This window comes from Leucopleurus acutus, assembly GCF_964270905.1.
Source record: "Leucopleurus acutus genome assembly, chromosome: 10".
Taxonomy (NCBI): Eukaryota; Metazoa; Chordata; class Mammalia; order Artiodactyla; family Delphinidae; genus Leucopleurus; species Leucopleurus acutus.
Genome location: NC_139153.1, coordinates 77901915 through 77922494, shown reverse-complemented (window position 1 = coordinate 77922494; position 20580 = coordinate 77901915). Strand labels below are relative to the sequence as shown.

Sequence of the window (20580 nt, the reverse complement as noted above, 5' to 3'; positions counted from 1 at the left end):
GAGGTGGAAAAGAGCAAAGACACAGTACAAGAAACAGAAAAAATTCAATGTGGTTGCCGAGGAAAGGAAGAGTAGTATAGAAAAAATATGAAGGTGGAAGCCTGGGTGAGCCAAGGCCATGAATGGTTAAGGGAAATGTATGAGAATTTACTCTAAGAGAAAAAAGTACAGGAATCTAAGCAAAAGGGATCTTTGTGACTACTGTGTGGGGAATGGAAGATCAAGGGTATGTACTTCTAGATAAATCCAGAGGCTGTTGGAGAATTACAAATGAGAGATGACGTTACTTAGAGCAGATTCCTGCAATGGATGTGAGAGGAACTGGATGGATGTTAGCTGCACGTGGGTGGCAGAATCTACGGGAGCTGGGGTTGATGTTATGTGAAAATTAAGAGAAAATAGCACAGAAGTACCAATGGATAGTGCAGTAGTCCCTCCTTCTCTCCACCAGGTAAAAGCCTAGCTTGCTCACACTAGGTTTCTAATGTTCCTCGGTGATCTATTTAAGATTCTAGAAAGCTATTCAAGTATCATATTGGAGGCTGACTGTCAAACTCAACTTTGTGCGGAAAGTTCATTTAAAGTGACTTCAGAAAACTCCACCAACTTCCCCCGGGGAAGGGAAGACAACTGTGTCCCAGCTTCCCGAGCTTAGACAGCCTCACCCCGTAGGGGGTGGCGCAGTGGGGGGCTGCCACCTTCACCCCCGGCCCGAGTCACGGAGACAGTTGGGGTGAGGGTGAAGTCGACGAGGAGGAGGTATGCAACCGAGTGGCCCGTGACCTGCGGGCGGAGTTCTCGGCCGGGGCGTCATCGGAACCTAGAAAGGACTCGCTACTCCGGCCAGATGGGGACGGGTCTCCCGCCCTGCCCGATAAACGCAATGGCATTTTCTCGGCGGATGCGGGCGGCAGAGCCCAAGCCCGGCGCTGGCCGGTCCAGGTCCTCTCAGTTCTCTGTTCGCTGCTGTTTGCCATCCTCCTCGCCTTCCTTCTCGCCATCACCTACCTGATCGTAAAAGAGTTACATGCTGAAAATTTGAAGAACGAAGATGATGTACACACTGGACTGTTAGGATTCTGGACTCTACTTATACTATCCCTAACTGCTGGAATCTCCTGCTGCAGCTTTTCTTGGACAGTGACTTATTTTGATTCTTTTGAACTGTAAGGCCAGCAGGTCCGGGGAAGGGCCCAGGGAGCCTGACAGAACCCCCGCCAAAGTGGCTGATGCAACCAACACCTGACATTGCCACACCACTCGGCCCCGGTCTTCCCGCTTCCCGAGGGGCGGAACCAACGGCTCTGAGGCTGATGCAACCGACACCCAACATTGCCACAACATCCAAAAAAGGGCTGCTTCACACAGCAAGCACCTCCCCTGCGTCCACCCCTATAAATTTTGTTCGTGCCTGCACCCGGTCGCGACTTCTCTGGCCCCTTTCTCTCGGACCAGTGAACCTCGCCCGGGAGCGTTCCCAAATAAAGCTTGTTTAAGCTCTCCTCCGTTTTTGGTGCCGAAACCCGGGAGGGGTACCCAGCCCCACAAATTACCGCGGGGCCACCCCTCCCAACCGGGGACCTCCGCTCACCCACCCGATCCGGCAGAAGCGGGGTAAGTCCCTCCTTCGTTCCCCTCGACCCCCGGGGTCCCTACCTACCGGACTCCCTGTCCTTAACCGCGGCCGCGTCAGGGACTCCTCCGTCTTCCCTCCGAGCCTCGGGCGATTGTGGAGACGTCCCAACAGCCTGACTGCTCTCCGATCCGCCGTGACCAGAGATTGAGACCAGAGACGTCTCTTTCTCTGTTCACCCGGGGACAGACAGAGGTCATGGGGACTTCAGAATCCAAACCAGATCCTAAGACACTCCTGGGGTGTCTCCTGGCCAACTTTACAAAACTGAGCTTTTCTCAAGACCTCCGCCGCAGGCGGCTCCTATTCTATTCCACCGAGGCCTGGCCACAGTACCCTCTAGACAATTAATCTAAATGGCCTCCTGAATGGACTTTCGATTTCAACATTCTCCGCGATTTAGATAACTACTGCCGCAGGACGGGTAAATGGTCCGAGGTCCCCTACGTCCAGGCCTTCTGGTACTTACGCTCCCGCCCTTCCCTCTGCGTCGATTGTTCCACTTCCCAGATCCTTCTTGCCTAACAGACATCTCCTACATCCAAGCCCCTAATTTCCTTTGACGATGACCCCTCTCCACTCACCGACCCACCCGAATCTCTCGCCTCTCCCCCCTCCAGAGCTCCTCTCCAACCCCCACCCTACCCTGGACCGGCCCCTCTCCCTCCTGAGCCCACCCCAGCGCCCCCCCTTCCCCCGCTTCTTCTCCCTCCGTCTCTCTCTCATCACCCCTCTCCTCGCCAGTCAGCTCACACACCCGCTCTCACCGCCACGACTCCCAGGACCCAAACCTTCTCTGTCCCTTAAGAGAGGTGGCCAGAGCGGAAGGATTAGAGTTCATGTTCCCTTTTCCCTCCAAGATCTCTCTCAAATAGAAAAGCTATTAGGCTCCTTTTCTGCCAGCTCCTCCTGCTACATCAAAGAATTTCGCTACCTCTCTCAAGCTTACGATCTAACCTGGCACGACATCTTTGTGATCCTATCTTCTACTCTGACCCCCGACGCGAGGGAAAGAATTCAAACTGCTGCCCGAAACCACGCAGATCAGGTCCACCTCACTGATAACTCTGTGCCCGTCGGAGCCACTGCCGTTCCTGGCACCGATCCGGGCTGGAGTTATCAGGACGGCCAAGACGGTCGCCGCAAACGCGATCTAATGATCCAATGCCTCTTGGCTGGTATGCAGGCTGCCTCCCGCAAGATTGTCAACTTCGAAAAGCTAAAAGAGATAACCCAAGAGCCCAGTGAAAATCCAGCCGTTTTTCTCAACCGCCTTACAGAGGCCCTAACTCTCTACACCCGCTTGGACCCTGACACCCCGGCAGGCGCAACGGTCTTGGCCACCCACTTTATCACCCAATCAGCCCCTGATATCAGGAAAAAAGCGGGCAGAGGACGGCCCCCAGACTCCCATCCGAGACCTGGTAAAAATGGCCTTTAAAGTCTCTAATGCCCGTGAGGATTTGGCAGAATCCAGCCGACAGGCTCGGAGGCACCAAAAGGTGGCCCTCGTAGCCGCCCTGCAGCCGGCCATCTCCCATGGGCAACATCCATGGGACCTGCTGCAGGCAACCCCACCAGGGGCCTGCTTCAAGTGCGGAAAAGAGGGGCACTGGGCTCGCCAATGTCCCAATCCCCGGCCTCCTTCCAAGCCCTGCCCTGGCTGCGGGCTAACAGGCCATTGGAAAAGTGACTGCCCTATGGCCGGCCCTCCCTCAGCGCCTCCACATGGAGGGCGGACCGACCCGACGGCTCCACCACTCGAACTCCTGGGACTGGCTGACGACTGACAACACCCGGACTCAAAGACCCCCATCACCCTCGCCGAGCCCAGGGTAACGCTACAGGTAGCGGTAAGTCCATCTCATTCTTGGTGGAAAAGGGGTCTACCTATTCGGTCTTGCCTACATATTCCGGGCCAGTTTTTCCTTCCCAGATCTCGGTTATGGGCATCGACGGTAAGCCGTCCTTCCCGCTCCAGACCGGCCCCCTCTCATGTTACATGGAGAGGCTCCCTTTTACTCATTCTTTGTCATACCGTCCTGCCCGGTTCCTCTGCTAGGTCGTGATGTTCTCTTCCAATTAGGGGCCTCTCTCCAACTGGCCAGACTTGATCCCAAGGCCCCCTCCTCTCAACTCCTGCTCCCCCTCCTCGGTCTGGCAGCGGAGCCCTCTCCCTCCTCTCTTCCTCCTTCCATTTCCCCCAACCGGATAGACCCCCAGGTCTGGGATACATGGAGACCCATAATAGTGACACACCACCCCCCTGTCCTAATCCGTCTTAAAGACCCCTCCAAGTTTCCATCCAGGCCCCAATTCCCCATCTCTGAAACTCATCTAAGGGGCTTACAACCTATTATCACCAGACTCTTAGACCAGGGGCTCCTCATCCCCACGGACTCTCCCTGCAACACCCCATCCTGCCTGTCTGCAAGGCCTCAGGAGATTACCGCCTGGTCCAGGACCTCCGACTGATCAATGAGGCGATAATTCCCCTCCACCCAGTTGTGCCAAACCCATCCACTATGCTCTCCCATATTCCCCTGTCCACCACCCATTTTACGGTCCTCGATCTCAAAGACGCCTTCTTTTCTATCCCCCTACACCCTGATTCCTACTTCCTTTTTGCTTTCACCTGGACAGATCCAGATACCCAGGCTTCCCGCCAGCTTACCTGGACGGTTCTTCCCCAGGGCTTCCACGATAGCCCCCACCTCTTTGGCCAGGCTCTGGCGCGGGACCTCGCTTCCTGCCCTCTCACCCCCAGTATAGTCCTCCAATACGTGGATGACCTCCTCCTCTGTAGCCCATCTCTCAGCCTCTCAAAACAGCACACTGCTGACCTCCTCAATTATCTCGGCTCTCGCGGCTATCGGGTCTCTCCAGCCAAGGCCCAACTGTCTACACCCTCGGTAACCTCCCTGGGAATCCACCTTACCCCCACAACAAACAGCCTGACGGCCGACCGCACCCAGGCCATCCACGACCTCCAACCTCCAGAGACAGCTGACCAGATTCTCTCCTTTCTGGGCCTGATAGAATTTGTCCGACACTGGATACCTAACTTTGCTCTTCTCGCTAAACCCCTATATTTGGCTGCTAAAGAAACCCCCCAAGGACCCCTTAATTCTCCCTCCACTGTTCGACGGGCCTTTCTCACCCTCAGAGATTTAGAAAAAAAGAACCTCACAATTTGCTATGGCAGCCGCCCAAGCTTAACGAATGATGCACTCCCTTGCAACTCATCTCTCCCCGTAACTACGCCAATGGGGGCCCCACCAGGCTTGTTCTTTTGGTGTAATGGCTCCCCTACAAAAGAGGTCAACTCTTCCTCCCCCTTCCCATGTATCCCCGTCACCCTTGTTCCACAACTCACATTATGTGGCCAAGCCGAATTTCTCTCACTTACCACACAACTTTTTGGCCGACAAAAAAGGGCCATCTTTCTCCCTATGGTCGCAGGCATTTCCCTCGCCTCCTCTCTCGTCGCTGCGGGCATCGGGGGAGGAGCCCTAACACACAGTGTCTCAACATCCCGCGACCTAGAACAGAAACTCCAGCTAGTCATCGAGGCCTCTGCCGCCTCCATCACCTCCCTCCAGCACCAGATCACCTCAGTAGCCCGAGTTGCCCTCCAAAATCGACGCGCCCTGGACCTTCTGACAGCCGACAAAGGAGGTACCTGCCTCTTCCTACAGGAAGAGTGCTGCTACTACATCAACGAGACAGGGGGTCGTTGACGACAACGTGGATGCTCTCCGGCGCTTAAAAGAAGAACTCCAATGCAGGCAGCGACAGTCCACCTCCCCCATCCCCGACTGGTGGCGGTCCACCCTCTATACCTGGCTAACACCAACCCTAGGCCCCTTAATCCTTATCTGCATCCTATTCATGCTTGCCCCCTGTTTTCTCAGCTTTCTCCGCAGCTGCATACAAGAAGTCTCTCGGGTGGCGGTGAATCAGATGCTGCTCCACCCATATACCTTACTACCCACAGAACCCCCCGCGGCCGTCCTCCCCTAACCTCCGGACCGCTGGCCGCCCGACTCCCTTCCGGCGCCCCCGTACAGCAGGAGGTAGCCAGAGACCAAACGTCGCCCCATTAACACCAAAGAAGTCAGGATGTAAGGCCAGCAGGTCCGGGGAAGGGCCCAGGGAGCCAGACGGAACCCCTGCCTAAGTGGCTAATGCAACCGACACCTGACATTGCCACACCACTCGGCCCCGGTCTTCCCGCTTCCCGAGGGGCGGAACCAACGGCTCTGAGGCTGATGCAACCGACACCCGACATTGCCACAACACCCGAGAGATTACCAAAAAAGGGCTGCTTCACACAGCAAGCACCTCCCTTGCGTCCGCCCCTAGAAATTTTGTTCGTGCCTGCACCCGGTCGCGACTTCTCTGGCCCCTTTCTCTCGGACCAGTGAACCTCGCCCGGGAGCGTTCCCAAATGAAGCTTGTTTAAGCTCTCCTCCGTTTTTGGTGCCATTCCTTACACGAACCAGGAATGTTTCCTCCTACTCCTCTTTCACCTGCCAGGTTCAAGAAACTGACTGGACATTCTTTCCACGTGAGCTATAGTATGGCAATTTTGAATGGCATTGTAACTGCTCTTACTGTAGCTCGGTGCCTCATGTAAACCCACACAGAAGCAATATTCTTGACAAAACTTAGTCATGATTGCTTTGTAATAACAGGGAAGAACATCATTGCCTACTCAGAAGACCAAGAAACCTGCTGCTCATTATGTGGTTCAGATACGTGTCATATCATCATCATTATGGAGGACCTCCTAAGCATCGTTCTAAAGCCTAGGCATTGGGAATATCTAAGTATTAAGTTTCAAGTAATGCTTAAAATTGTAAGATGTTTACCTCATCTTTTTACTTTTGTGTGCATTGTCCTTATAAGTTGTAGAAAACATTTTAATGGAACTCAAACTCTTAAACTTGGATGCAGAACATCCTGTATCAATGCCTGCCTTTCTATGTATATGTATATACTACAGTTTTTGCTAAGAAATACTGATAGTACTGTTTGGGATAGAAATAGTTCTTATTTATTCATTATATTAGGAAAGCAAACAATGCCTACTACTTAGACATTTTACAGAAGCTACTTTTAAATCAGAATATTTAGTTTTCGATATATAGAAGGTGCATTTATATTTTTTAATGGGCTATGGTTCTTTATGTGTTTTTTTACATATTTTCCTACTATATCTTGAATTTGTATGTTTTTAAATTGTTACATCTAGGCAAATGTAAATATTTTTTTAGCTCGTGCAAACCTTAATACTTACCATTTTTAATAAGTATTTTGTCTTTTAAGAAAAGCACACTGGCCTGAGTTTAAAACTAAGTAAACTTATTTTAAAATAAAAACTGAAAAAAGTTTATTTAAGCCATGAAATACTCAGGAAATTTAAAGCTGTTCACTATTTCCATTTTCACAATTCCAAATATTTATCATGGTGTATATATGATTACTTCAACAAAACTGATATTATCTTGTTTTTAATAAATATAAACCTGAAGTTTTTATGTTTAGAAATGCTTGAACTAGTTTGTTTTTAATCTCCAAAATTTGGTTACCAAAATAGAAAAGGTATTTTGATACAGTGTGTACATGTATAATTTTTTAATGTATAGTTTCCTTATTTTCCTATTTAAATGTTCTTTTGTAATTGTGCTGTTTTGCTTTTTCATAGTAATTAAGCCTTAACTGTTCCCACTTCCTTTCTAAATACCTGTTTAGAACAGTCACTTCAATTTTAGAAAGATGGACTATTTTAAATACTGTTTTCCCTGGCCACAGAAAAACCTACATTAGGATAGCATTGTGTAGCAAAAACACAATGCTTATTCAGGCCAAATGGGAAATGAGTATCTGCAGCGTGTTCCTGTTATCTGCTGATTGTTGTTACTAAGTAAATGATTTAATAATGTTTCAATAAATAAATAAAGTGACTTCATAACGAAGTCATGAATACTAATCTTAACCCAAACCCAAAAGATGATCCCAACTCACAACCTCAGCCTACTTCCCTCACAGTTCCTACCACAGCTGTAGTTCAGGTTTGGGCTTCCTTTTTTTGCTGTTTCTAAAATCACCTTGCGTGAGTTTTGGTAATTAACAATCAACACTTACCCGTTTTCTAAAATTACTACTGAACTGTAGTTTTCATGTCCTAGAACTTTAGAACAATTTTTCTCCCCTTACTGACAATTTTGGTTCCTGATTTCAGAATCCAGACAGACTCTGGATTTATCATACTCCTTTGTTTTCAAGTTTGAACCATGGATATTCACATGTTCTAAATGCCAAGGTGAATTTTCTGGAGCCCCTTTTCTCTTTGTTTCGTTTGGCCAGCAGTACAGAATTTGTGGCATTTGTTATCCCTGATTTGCTATATTGTAATTGTTGTTTGCTTCTTCTTGCCTTAATATCAATAGTTTCCTACAAAAGTGTCACTGCACAACTTCACCAGGCTTATCTTTAGAAAAGAAAATTTCTAAAGTCACTCTCATTCTTATGCATGCTGATTTCTCATTTGTAGAGAATACTTATCCTGTCCAGTTTCACAGTGGTCTAGTCTTCCTAATATTAACATCAACACCTCACATCTGGTGACATTCATAGATCCAAAACTGTGCTTGCTGAGTTATATTTTTAAAAATATTCTTTGTTATTTTTAGTCCATAAAATTCCTCATTCTTCAGACCACATGATGATTGTTATTTCTTTTATGAGGGCTTTTCTACTTCCCCATCTTTGGATTTGTTTATTCCACAACATACAATAAAACACTGTTAAGCCAGTTTTCACAGCTTTCTAGATGAAATAATGCATGGATTATAGTCTCTATCGTTATAGCATGGAAAAATACTTCTGATGATGTCCTGCATCCTAAAATGGAAATTTTCTCATTGTAGCATCAAAAATAGTAACCCACATGAGAAATCTTTAAAAAAAATATTTGATGATTAAAAATTCATTACATTTATGGGACCCTCAGAAAATCTTGAGTAACTAAAACTCCAGTGTACAAAACCTTAGTAAATTTCTATAGCATATATATTTATTTTGAAGCATAGCTATACACTGCCACCTATGTGCTACCCTACCAACATGTCCGTACATCATTTTGGACTAGAAAAATAATTACTTTCAGAGTTATTTCCTTATGTGTTTTTCTCTGGCACAAAACTGCACACTTCTTTGGGATAGAAATCATGTCTAAATCATTTTACTATTCCTCCATATTTGGCTATTAAGTGGTCACTGAATAAATTAATAAACTCCCTGCAATATTCATCATAAAGCTATAATCTTAACCAAAAAAAGCATTGTATAGGCATATATCTTTGCTTTATAAAATGTCTCTAGTTGGGAAACTCCTAATAAGTATGTTAAGCTATACACTTATACCAAATTTTGAAAAATTGGCTCTGCAATGGTCTGGTACAGATATTTGTGAAATATATCACCCTTTCTATATTTGGGTTGGGGAGGAGAATTGTAGAAGGAAGGGTGACATTTCTAGAATATATTTTTCCTTCAACCAACAAATTTCATCCATTTTGATAGAAAAGACATCATTTTTAACCTATCATTTCAGAATCTCTTCTAAAGCAATTCTATGACTCAACCTTAGGTTCCAATACTACCAACATGGGTCAAATAGAAAGAAGTTGTAGTTACCAGCTTTCTCGTACCTCAGTATCACTCGTGGACTGTGGCTAAGTCTACAGAGAGTCATTAGAATTTCCTCTCTAGACAAAAATTGTGAAAAATCATGATGACACAATCAAAACATAATTATTTTATATTATCATGTGCATTCTCATTGAGATTCCAAGAATTGCAATACCTCCTTTTTAAGACTTCCAACGTTTTCATGTACTCACTTTTCATTATAAGTGAAGTATGGATTCAATAGAAATAATTAGAACTTTACCAGATTATGGGTATATTTGTGGACATATCACTAGCTCATAGTCACAACCAAGACTGCACGGAAATATGTAAACCATAATTCAAAAAGAGTCATGTACCAGTATGTTCATTGCAGCTCTATTTACAATAGCCAGGACATGGAAGCAACCGAAGTGTCCATCAACAGATGAATGGATAAAGAAGATGTGGCACATGTATACAATGGAATATTACTCAGCCATAAAAAGAAACGAAATTGAGTTATTTGTAGTGAGGTGAATGGACCTAGAGTCTGTCATACAGAGTGAAGTAAGTCAGAAAGAGAAAAACAAATGCCATATGCTAACACATATATGTGGAATTTAAGGGAAAAAAAAAGTCATGAAGAACCTAGGGGTAAGATGGGAATAAAGACACAGACCTAATAGAGAATGGGCTTGAGGATATGGGGAGGGGGAAGGGTAAGCTGTGACAAAGTGAGAGAGTGGCATGGTCATATATACACTACCAAAGGTAAAATAGCTAGCTAGTGGGAAGCAGCCGCATAGCACAGGGAGATCAGCTCGGTGCTTTGTGACCACCTAGAGGGGTGGGATAGGGAGGGTGGGAGGGAGGGAGACGCAAGAGGGAAGAGATATGGGAACATATGTATAACTGATTCACTTTGTTATAAAGCAGAAAATAACACACCACTGTAAAGCAATTATACTCCAATAAAGATGTTAAAAAAAAAAAGGAATCTCAGAAAGATATGAGATTTACCCATGGAACCAGAACTCTCCTATTCTTCTTCCAAGTCAGGCTGTCATTTTCCCTCTTTACATCTCTGCTTCTTGTGCTGTCTCAGAAAGCTGAGCACCAGGTATAGCCACCTCCTGCAAGAGTTTTCCTTGAGCCCTCAGGGGACTGAATCTGCCATCTGTCCTGTGGGGAAGTAATTGGAATCTCTCCCTCTCTCCCTCACTCTTGTGCTTTCTTCCCTATATCCTTTCTTGTGCACTGGTCTGAAGCAGTGCTGATTCAGGCCCCAGGTAACATAGCTGAACATCAGTCTGTAATCAACGTATTTCCACAGCTACGTATTTCTTGCCCTCTCATAAGGTCTTAAAAAGAACTCATCATACTGATTGGCAGTTTAAAATCACCAAGCCATTTCTCCCTAGTGACATGGCTGTATTCATACTTAAACCTAAATACAATGCTCGTAGGTATAATGTCTACATCATTGAATATTTGGGTTAACTAGAATAATATATGCTGTACCATTTATATAAATTTCAAAAGCAGGCAAAGCTGATCTATGTTGTTAGAAATCAGAATGTGGTTACTCCTGGGGTGTTGAGGAATAATGCTTGGCAGAGATATGAGTAGTGTTGATAATGTTGTTTTGGATGTGGGTAAGTGGCTATATAGGTGTGTTCAGTTTGTGAAAACTGAACTGTATAAATCTATTATATATGTACTTTTTGTGTATACATGTTAATAAAATGTTTTAGAAAGATACAAAAATATACAGAATAAAATAGGAAAGTTCTCTTTTATCAGACATATCTTAAACCCACTCTTCTCTCCAGAGCAAACTGATAAAATAATTTTTTCATATACTTCCAGACCTTCTTTTTCTATGCATACACATAAAAATATGCATGTACCTATATTAAATATCCATATAACCCTGTCATATGCAAATGAGAACTTGCAGTGGGCTCATCAAAGACAACGTGCAGGGCTTCCCTGGTGGCGCAGTGGTTGAGAATCTGCCTGCTAATGCAGGGGACACGGGTTCGAGCCCTGGTCTGGGAAGATCCCACATGCCACAGAGCAACTAGGCCCGTGAGCCACAACTACTGAGCCTGCGCATCTGGAGCTTGTGCTCTGCAACAAGAGAGGCCGCGATAGTGAGAGGCCCGCGCACCGCGATGAAGAGTGGCCCCCACTTGCCACAACTAGAGAAAGCCCTCGCACTGAAACGAAGACCCAACACAGCAAAAATAAATAAATAAATTACTAAAACTCCTACCCCCAACATCTAAAAAAAAAAAAAGCGCTGGGTATTTATTAAAAAAAAGACAACGTGCATGTATCTTTCAACTTTGCAGTCAGCAATTTCATGTTGGTACCTTGAAATTGGCCATGTAGCAACATTTATAATACAGAAATTAGGCAGTGCCACAAACCAGAGGGTTGTGGGTTTTTTTTTTCTGAAAGCAGTTATGACTTCTAAATTTTCGCTCTTTGAAAGGATGGTGCACTAAACTTAATAACATACGGATTGAATATATTGCTTCAATGTTTCCTGTTATCCAAAGTTGCCAGTGAAAATTCTGAGGTTCAAACAATTCTTAATATTTGTAGAAAAAAATTATTTTGCTCACTCTCTTGCCCTCTCTGACATTAAATTTTTCTTATATCCTTGGGGTTTGGGGAATTTTACTACGTCTCTCTTGGTGAGATCCAACTTCTTGTAGAATAAGCTCAGGGGTAAGCACCCTGATGAGGGGTTGTTTAAATTAGGTTTCCTACTGCCCAGGAACCACAAGAGGTGACAGTTTACATAGTTAATTTCTATACCCACCTCTTCTCCCAAAGACAAATACACCCTAAGTATCTTGAACATCCCTAGGAGAAGTGGACTTATTTGCCTTAGAGGACTGGGATTATATAATAGCCAAGATTGGGAAGAGTGAGCACTGCCATAAAAGCAGTCAGAGAGCATAGATTTTACATTCATAGAAACATGGGTTAAAATTGTGGCACTACCATTTATTAGTGTATTTAACTTTGGTCAAATATAATTTCTTTGAGCTTCATTGTCTCAATTAAGAAATGAGGAAGTGTGTTTATATGTTTTGGTTTTGTTATTGAGGATCAAATAATGTGCTATATATAAAGAAACTATCTTAGTGCTCAGAACAGAATAGGCACGAAAAATATGTTAGTTTCTTTTAATTTATTCACTTTAATACTCAAAACATTGTCCTACATGCCACTGAGGACTAAAGATCAAACTCTGACCTTTCTTTTTTTCTCCATACTCTCAATTCACTCACAACTGTTTGGAACAAGGGATACTCTATAGCAGAGGAGTACTTTACTCTGCTATTAACTTGCTCCTATTAACTAACTGCTCTGTTATCTGAAAAAGGTCAGACCTGTCTTCGTTATCCCAGGTTCCTTATCTCTAAAATGAGAGGGTCAATTGGATAAACTCTAGTATTTACCAACCTAGAATTCTATGACATTATAGATTTGCCCATCTGCCCATGTAAGGGCAAGAGTTGAGAGTAAAGGTACAGATGTGCAGGGGTTTAAACTGAAGTGGGAAGCCCATCCTTTTCCATAACAAGGTAGGATAACCACCAAACAGAGTGGGTGGTAACAATGAGGTAGAGAGTAGTGGTTCGCTGGAGGTTCTAATGAACCCAGAATAAGAAGGGTTTAATGAGAGATGCTAAGGGTAGAGGTGACAGTGAGTTTGAACGATACTATAATAGCTAGTAGTGAATGAATGAACACTTACTATATGCTGAGAGATATGCCCATATCTCACTGAGTCCTCACTGTGAAGCTGGTTCTATTATTTTTTATCTTTCACAAATATGGACGCTGAAACTTAAAGAGATTAGTAATTTTACCAAGATTATACAGCTAATAAATGGCAAATCTTGGACTAAAATCTGTGTGTCATGTGAAGTTAAAAATCAAGATGTTTGAAGTATAAAAATATGTAGAAAGGAAAGGAAAAAAGAAAAGAGAAGTAAGGTAAACAGTTTAAGCTAGCAAACAGTATCCCTACATCTCTGTATACCCATAATACCCAGTAAAGCACGCTATAGATAAGGCACTCAGAAAATAGTTAATTAGCTGTTTTTAACACACACACATGAGCTCAGAAAGAAGAGCATATAATACTTAAATTTATTCACAACTAATAGCTCTAATACTAACCATAGAATTCATTTTAGAGATCCAAGTGTTCCAGTATGTTTAGTTCAGTGGTTGTATAAAATGCATCTTTCATGTTCTTTGGGCTTTGGCATATAAATAGACTAATCAGGCACAAACAGTTCTTTGTAGGGAGTAATAGTCCAGGTTTCATGCTCATTCATTTTGCAAACAGTATTTAAGATTAAAAGATATCATTCTCTGTTTTTAGTCCATCCTCCTTTTGATGCTTGAATTCTTTCTAAGATGTCCCCACCAAGGAGTTACCAAACTTGCTCTTGAATAATCTCAATAACAGTACATTTGCAACTTCCAGGAGTAACTGGTTCCACTTTTAAATAGCTGATCTAATAAGAGACCTAAAAACCGTCTTCCCCGTGATCAGCCTCAATCACTTTCCCTGAAATATTCACATCTCGGTTCTATACTCTGAGATTTTATTTAACACGTTTAATCACCCTCCCATGTCCAACTTTTAAATATCTAAAGACTCCTCCACAGTCTCTCTTTGTATTTTACGTTTCTTTTGCTAAACCTTCCATTTTCTTTGTCATACAATATGGTTTCACATCCTCATACCATGCAGGCACCCTGCCTAGAAAACTGCTCCAGGATTTCCATTGTATTCCATTTTCTTTTCTAGAATCAAATGCAAGACTCCAGGTAGTGTTTGGCTACTGATGAAACACCTCCCCTGTCTGGATTTATTTTTTATCTACTCATACAGTCTAATGTCTCTATCTAGGGATAACTAACCTTCATTAAGTTAACAAAGCTAATATTTTCTTTCTCACTTTTCTTCCAGACACCATTTGACATACAGAGCAGAGTTAAGGAAAACTGAGAGTACCTTTCTCAAAATTACACCCATGTTAGAAACAAATTTTGCTCATCTGTCTACTGTGAATGATTTCCCTGAAATTACATATATGTATTATGTATAATATATATAGATAGATGTTTTTATATAAATACTGTGTATATTACTGTATTAGAGTCAGGCATATTTTGGAACTTTGCATTTTCTCTGATGTCCTGTTGTCCTGTACATTCAGTAAAGCATATTAACTCAGATCCTTGCTGCCTACCACTAACTGGCAGCTGCAGCATTTTAAGAAGTTCAAAGTGTTTCCACTGACCTGAATCCTTTACTGTTAATGACTGCTTTGGCCCAGGTTACATTGTGGGAGTTTCTTTCCTCTACCAGTTTAAGCTTCCTTTCTTTATCATTTCCCACCCTCCCTCTTCCTTCTGGCTTATTGATAGCTATCAATATTGCTCAAGACAGAAAGAAGCGAAGCTGCCACGGAGCAAAGGGGCTTTGTATACATAACTGATTTACTTCAGGGAAGGCTGGAGGGCAACTCACCTCCCTTGGGTTGGACTTGGTAAAGAACTAGAATGAATGTGTTGCGGGGAGTCATCCCCAACCTACATCAGAGGCTTGACTGTGCTAATATATCACATTGTACTACAGTAGACATGAGATTATAAATTGTGGTAATTTTAAAAGTCTTTACATTTAAAAAAATTCTATTTCAGAATAATTTAGGGATGCAACCTCTTTAGAAGTTATCATTATCTTTTTCCTCATGCATTATTCTCCATACCTATTAGTATTATATTTGTTAGCTCTATGAAGAAGCAAACTTATCATAGCTTCAAGATCACACTGACACTTAATCAGATTGAAGTATAATCTCAGAAAAAAATAAAACAGCACCTGGTGTAAGAAGTCACAGAAGGGACAAAAGGGAGAACTAGGAAAGGTCAAGTGCAGATTATATGGTCTCCCACGTTGGTAAGACAAAAGGTAGCAGAAGCGTTAGGGTTTCTCTAAAGTAATTTTCAGTGATTTCTCAACTTTTCTACAGAGAAGGAAAATGAAGCAGAAAAGAAGGAAAAAATAAACTTGGTTAAATTCAGAATTGGACTTTAAGAAATTCTTCTTTCTCTAAACTGCATGGGTAGCCATTGGCAAGGGGCATGTCATTTAGCTATTCTGGTTCTCAGTCTTCCCCTCCATGAAACAAAGAGTTAAACTGAGTGACCTTGGATAGTTCTTACAATTCTAAAGTGTATATAGTTCTAAGAAAGCCATTCCAGAACATAAGTCTGGAATAACTCTGACATACGGCATTTTAATCTCTGGAGATACTGACATATGTGTTTCCATGGACCCTTGGGTTGATTCAGCTCTAGATACAGGTCCATGTGCTCAGTATGAATTTGCCTCTAGCAAACTGCTGTAAGGGATTTTTTTCCCAGAGAAGAAAAAGTAAAATTATGAAAGGTAAATTGAATTTGCCTTGCCTTTGACTTCTCTCTCATCTCAGCTACAGCCATGAGAAGTGGACCAGTGAAGGAAGGTGCAGGGAGACCTGGGTTTCAGCAGTGCCTTGGAGCATTCTGGATATGTGTGTACTCTGTCAAATATTGGCACACATTGCAGGGGCAGTATGTCATTCTTGTAACCTCCTATGTCTTGGGAAAGGGAGAGTATTGCAGATTATTTTGCTGGACACCAAACTACTAAAAGTACCCAATTGTACCCTTGGGAAGTCATTATAATAGGCATTTCTTAGAGCTCAAATAAATCTTGTCTAAGCATATTAAGAGCATGAGTACTAGCCCAGTATATCATAGCAATTATTAAGCAACATCAAAGCTATGCAGTGGTATTGCCTTCCATACTATTACCAGTGTATAGCTAATTTTTAGTTCTTTACATTGGTAAATATAGGGCACAAAAACAACTTCAGGATATCTCCGTGAATTACCCACCTTACCTCTATCTAGGTTAATGTAAAATATAGCTAAATTCTATGAAAACTTCAAGCAAATGTTTTATACACATTTTAGAGAAGTGTAAGAGGGCCAAATATTATAAAGAGGTTCAGATGCTAGGTAGTTAAGAAAACACAATTACCCAGTAAATCTAGAAATGTAAAGATGATGTAACATTAGAAAACCTATTACTGTAATTTATACCAACAAGATAAAGGCAAATAACCATTCTATTCATTGTCTTCCTAAATACACATCTGATCACTGCGACTGCTCCTTTCTTCAATCTTTTCTACATAGTAGGTAGATTGATCTTCTGAAAATTCCCAATATTGTTTAGTTTCCTCTCTCTGAACTGGCATGGCATTGCATGATCCCAATTCCTTACTTTTGCCTTTTTCACTATGTCCCATGGTCCCTTGACCTCTTCCAAGGACGTTTGTGATCTTTAGAATGCCACTCGCCAAACACCCAGTTATTTCTCCTTATTCTGTTCTTAAATTATGGACTCGTAACCATTTTCCTCAAGTTCCAGATCTATTTTCCCTGGGATGTTGTGAAGAAAAATACATCATGACTTGAGATCAGACTAGATAAAAGAGTTGAAAGAAAAGAATGGATCAAAGTTAGCTCCATGTTTCCCAGCACAAGAGACTGAATAAGTGATGAGAAAGTACAACACTGTAGAAAATCTGAAGGAGAACCTTCTTTGGAGTGAAGAAGATTTTTAGATAAATTATTCAAATTCATAGATTCTCACATTAAAATTGTGAGATAGTCAAGTCCTTGAGCAGTTTTATAATAGGATATGGTTATCAGGCATGAAGTAACAGATGGAAATAAAATTTGGAAGTCATCTATAAAGAGGTAATGAAGATATGAAAGAAGGCATTAGAAATGAAAACTAAAAATCTAAAATCTTAATGTATTAAATGATATTTTCAAGTTATATGGTTTCTGGAACAACTGAGACTAGAAATCAGAGCTGAAACAAAGTTAAGGGTTCTTCTCACTCTGTTTGGATTTTATTTTTCTGAACAAGAAAATCAGGTCATACAGTGCATTAAAATATTTTTCCTGATCTATTAAATTACTGATAGAAATTTTATACATATGGAAATCAAATTACTTGTTATAATTTCTTTGATACATTAAATGCAAAGCAGAAATTACTTTGAAGATAAAATGCATAGAAATTAGAAAAAACTTTTTACTATGAAGTTTGTGAATATTATTTTTACTATTGCTTTTAAAATAAAATCTCATAAAACCTAAGAAGTTTTACTAAAAAGAACCTATAAGTTAGGAGAACAGCAATTGTTTTTTATAATTCTTCATATTTAAAAAAACTGATAAATCTCAACCCTATAATTTTCTCCTGCATATTAGTCAAGTGAGTTTTAGAGAAAGAGATGTTTAAGAAATTATTTCAAAAAGATTAAAACAAGTGTTTTTTCTATAATGCATATAATAAAAGTCATTTATAAGTCCTCTTTTTGATTATATATATATATATAAATGTATTGGATTCAAGCAAATTACCAAAGAAGAAATAATTCCATACTGTTTTCAATGAGAGAACATTGTCTTTTATGTCCAAAACAGCTACTGATTAAACAGCCTACAAAACTGAATAAGCAACCTTCTAGAGTCCAATCCGAAAGATTAGAGCCCAGAGGCATCAGCTGATACTGCAGACAAGATTCCAGCTGTGGAGCATTTAAAATGAGAAACTCCTCTTGCCTCTCAGCCACTATAGGCCAGGCAGAGATGTAACCAGAGCTCCGTCTGGTGTCACAGGGAAGGCTGGCAGCGGCAGCATTGCCTTTCCCAATCCAGCAGGCTAGGAACCTGTGACTCATGCATAAGTCATAACTAGTCTTCAGATCACAATTAATGCTATCTGCACATGGATGTGTATACACACAAGCTTACACACACATACACACACTCTCTCACGATAGAAGGACTGGAAGGAAAAAATTATTTATCTACATATGTTAAAATAATATGAAAACATATTGGTAATAATAGAAAAAAGTCCTATATGATTCTTACTACATCTTGCTTCAAAATAGGTCATATTTAATAGAAAAGGGCCATGGCCAACACATTTTTGGCTCAATAGTTTTGATTTTCTCCATACTGTCTATATACCATGATTACATACAACTTCTAGGCATCATGTCAAACTATATCAATTATGTCTGCATTTATAATAGACCTAGATTGCCTCTTTCAACAAAGGGGAGCTACCTCAAAAAAAAGTCTATCCCAATTTATTTCCAGTGCAATTACCTTTGGTGATAAGTTTCAACCACTTTCCTACCAGCATTTTCAACTCCTGTGCCCAACCCATCCTGAAAAACTCTAACCTTAGGTTCAATCCCCACTCTTCCATACCCTGTTGCTGCATGCCGCTGGAGAAAGTGGATGGTCCCTGATTACCCTCCAGCTGTCTTCAAATCTACGTTCAGCATCTTTCTTCACTATCCAAAAGAAAAAAATAAAATGTCTACCAAGCATGAGCTATTCTAACTGTACTTCTTTATGTCCATCTCTGCCTTCTTAGTACTGCCTTCCTTAGTGTTTCTGACAGTAAGGGGCTTCCCCTGTCTGAGGCTAATCAATTGCCTCTAGGAAAAGTCCATCCCCTAGTTTTCTTCTGACATCTCAACAATCATTTTCCTCTACTTTGATTTCTTCCGTTCATCCTGTGAACCCATTTTAATTACTCTTATTTTCTAAAAACTCTCCCTTGATCCTGTTTTCAACTAGCTCTTCTTTGTCTTTCTCATTATAAGAGTATCGGGCTTCCCTGGTGGCGCAGTGGTTGAGAGTCTGCCTGCCGATGCAGGGCACACAGGTTCGTACCCCGGTCCGGGAGGATCCCACATGCCGCGGAGCGGCTGGGCCCGTGAGCCATGGCCGCTGAGCCTGCGCGTCCGGAGCCTGTGCTCCGCAACGGGAGAGGCCACAACAGTGAGAGGCCCGCGTACCGCAATAAAAAAAAAAAAAAAAAAAAGAAGAGTATCTTTAAATTTTATCCAGATGAGGAATTCACTTCCTTAACTTTCACTTACTTCCTTTCTTGGCATGACTGTCACCTGGTTCTCTTCCTGGCACTAACACTGTTGACTCCTTTACTGAGTTTTCTTCCTCTACATATTACTAAAAAATTATCATTTATAAACTTTTGTTCTAGATCTTCAAGAGGCAATATAAGCATTCATTACTGAGCAGGACATTGCTACACAGACACTGCTCCATCTCGTGGTACCAGCTTTTGAGCAGCCGTACTAACTGTGTCTCAGGACTGTGCTTCACAGAAAAGAAAGAGGGATAAATTTATTTATAAATACTCATTTCTTATTGGTCAAAGTTCTTGCTACATTGTGTCCATTCTCCCACGTTTCTGAATAACACATTCATGGGCAGTAAGAAGAGCTCTGTGGCATCCTACCTCTTTTGTCAGAGAATTCTCTGGGATAGGAAGCAAAGGGTGCCACACACCCAAAAAAAATGTTTAGGGGTGGGGTTGTGGCCCTTTCTTCTTAGAACATAACACAGCTGTAATTACATGATGCTGTAATAATTCATTTCACTCCTCCATTAGCTAAGTGTGTGTAACTTAGCACCTAGAACACAGTAAGTGTCCAAGTACATATTTATTAAGTGAATGAATGAGACAGATCAAGTAGCATTTTGTACTTGAGATAAATGAGGAAAAGCGACAGGAAAAGTGTTCTCAGAAACCTAGCTTTCAGTATAGTCAATATTTCTTGATGAATTGTGAATTCTCATACTAAATATCAAAGGCTTACGCTTAGAGTGGAAATAAGATAAGGGAAACCCATAACAGTAAATCTAATGATATATGTGTCAAATTGCTTTATTTGGGGATTTCTTAAAGAAGTTTGCTCCCTGTGTTGTTAAAATTTACGTTACAGCTTGTTTAGGCAAAGGGCCTTCACATCAGCATGGTTTCTTCTACTTGAGGCTTAAAAAAACAGGTATGACTTTTTTCCTCTATAGCCCCCAGTGACACACACTGTGACTGACAGCTATTCTTAAAAGATGAGCACATATTTCTTTCTTAAGAATCTCTTTCCAAGGAACTGCCACATAATTTTAATACAATTTAATCAGAAAGGGACTATCTGGGTTGACTTCATTATACGTTCACACATTCAATCACACCAGCATCACTTTTCAAATACCATCTCTTACAAGTGGATGCTGTTAACTTTCTCAACAGTAAAGGCACAGGCATGTGA

The 20580-nt window shown here is 42.0% G+C and overlaps 1 protein-coding gene across 1 annotated transcript; it reads left to right on the top strand.

The window, feature by feature from the left end:
* Positions 1–415: 415 nt before the first annotated feature.
* On the top strand, positions 416–6272 carry LOC309967645 (ADP-ribosylation factor-like protein 6-interacting protein 6; the record flags this gene model as incomplete). The annotated part of the gene is made up of 3 exons (XM_082848417.1): positions 416–451; positions 673–1075; positions 6139–6272. 3 exons carry the CDS (start codon positions 416–418, stop codon positions 6270–6272), a joined length of 573 nt encoding a protein of 190 aa, XP_082704543.1.
* Positions 6273–20580: the final 14308 nt, after the last annotated feature.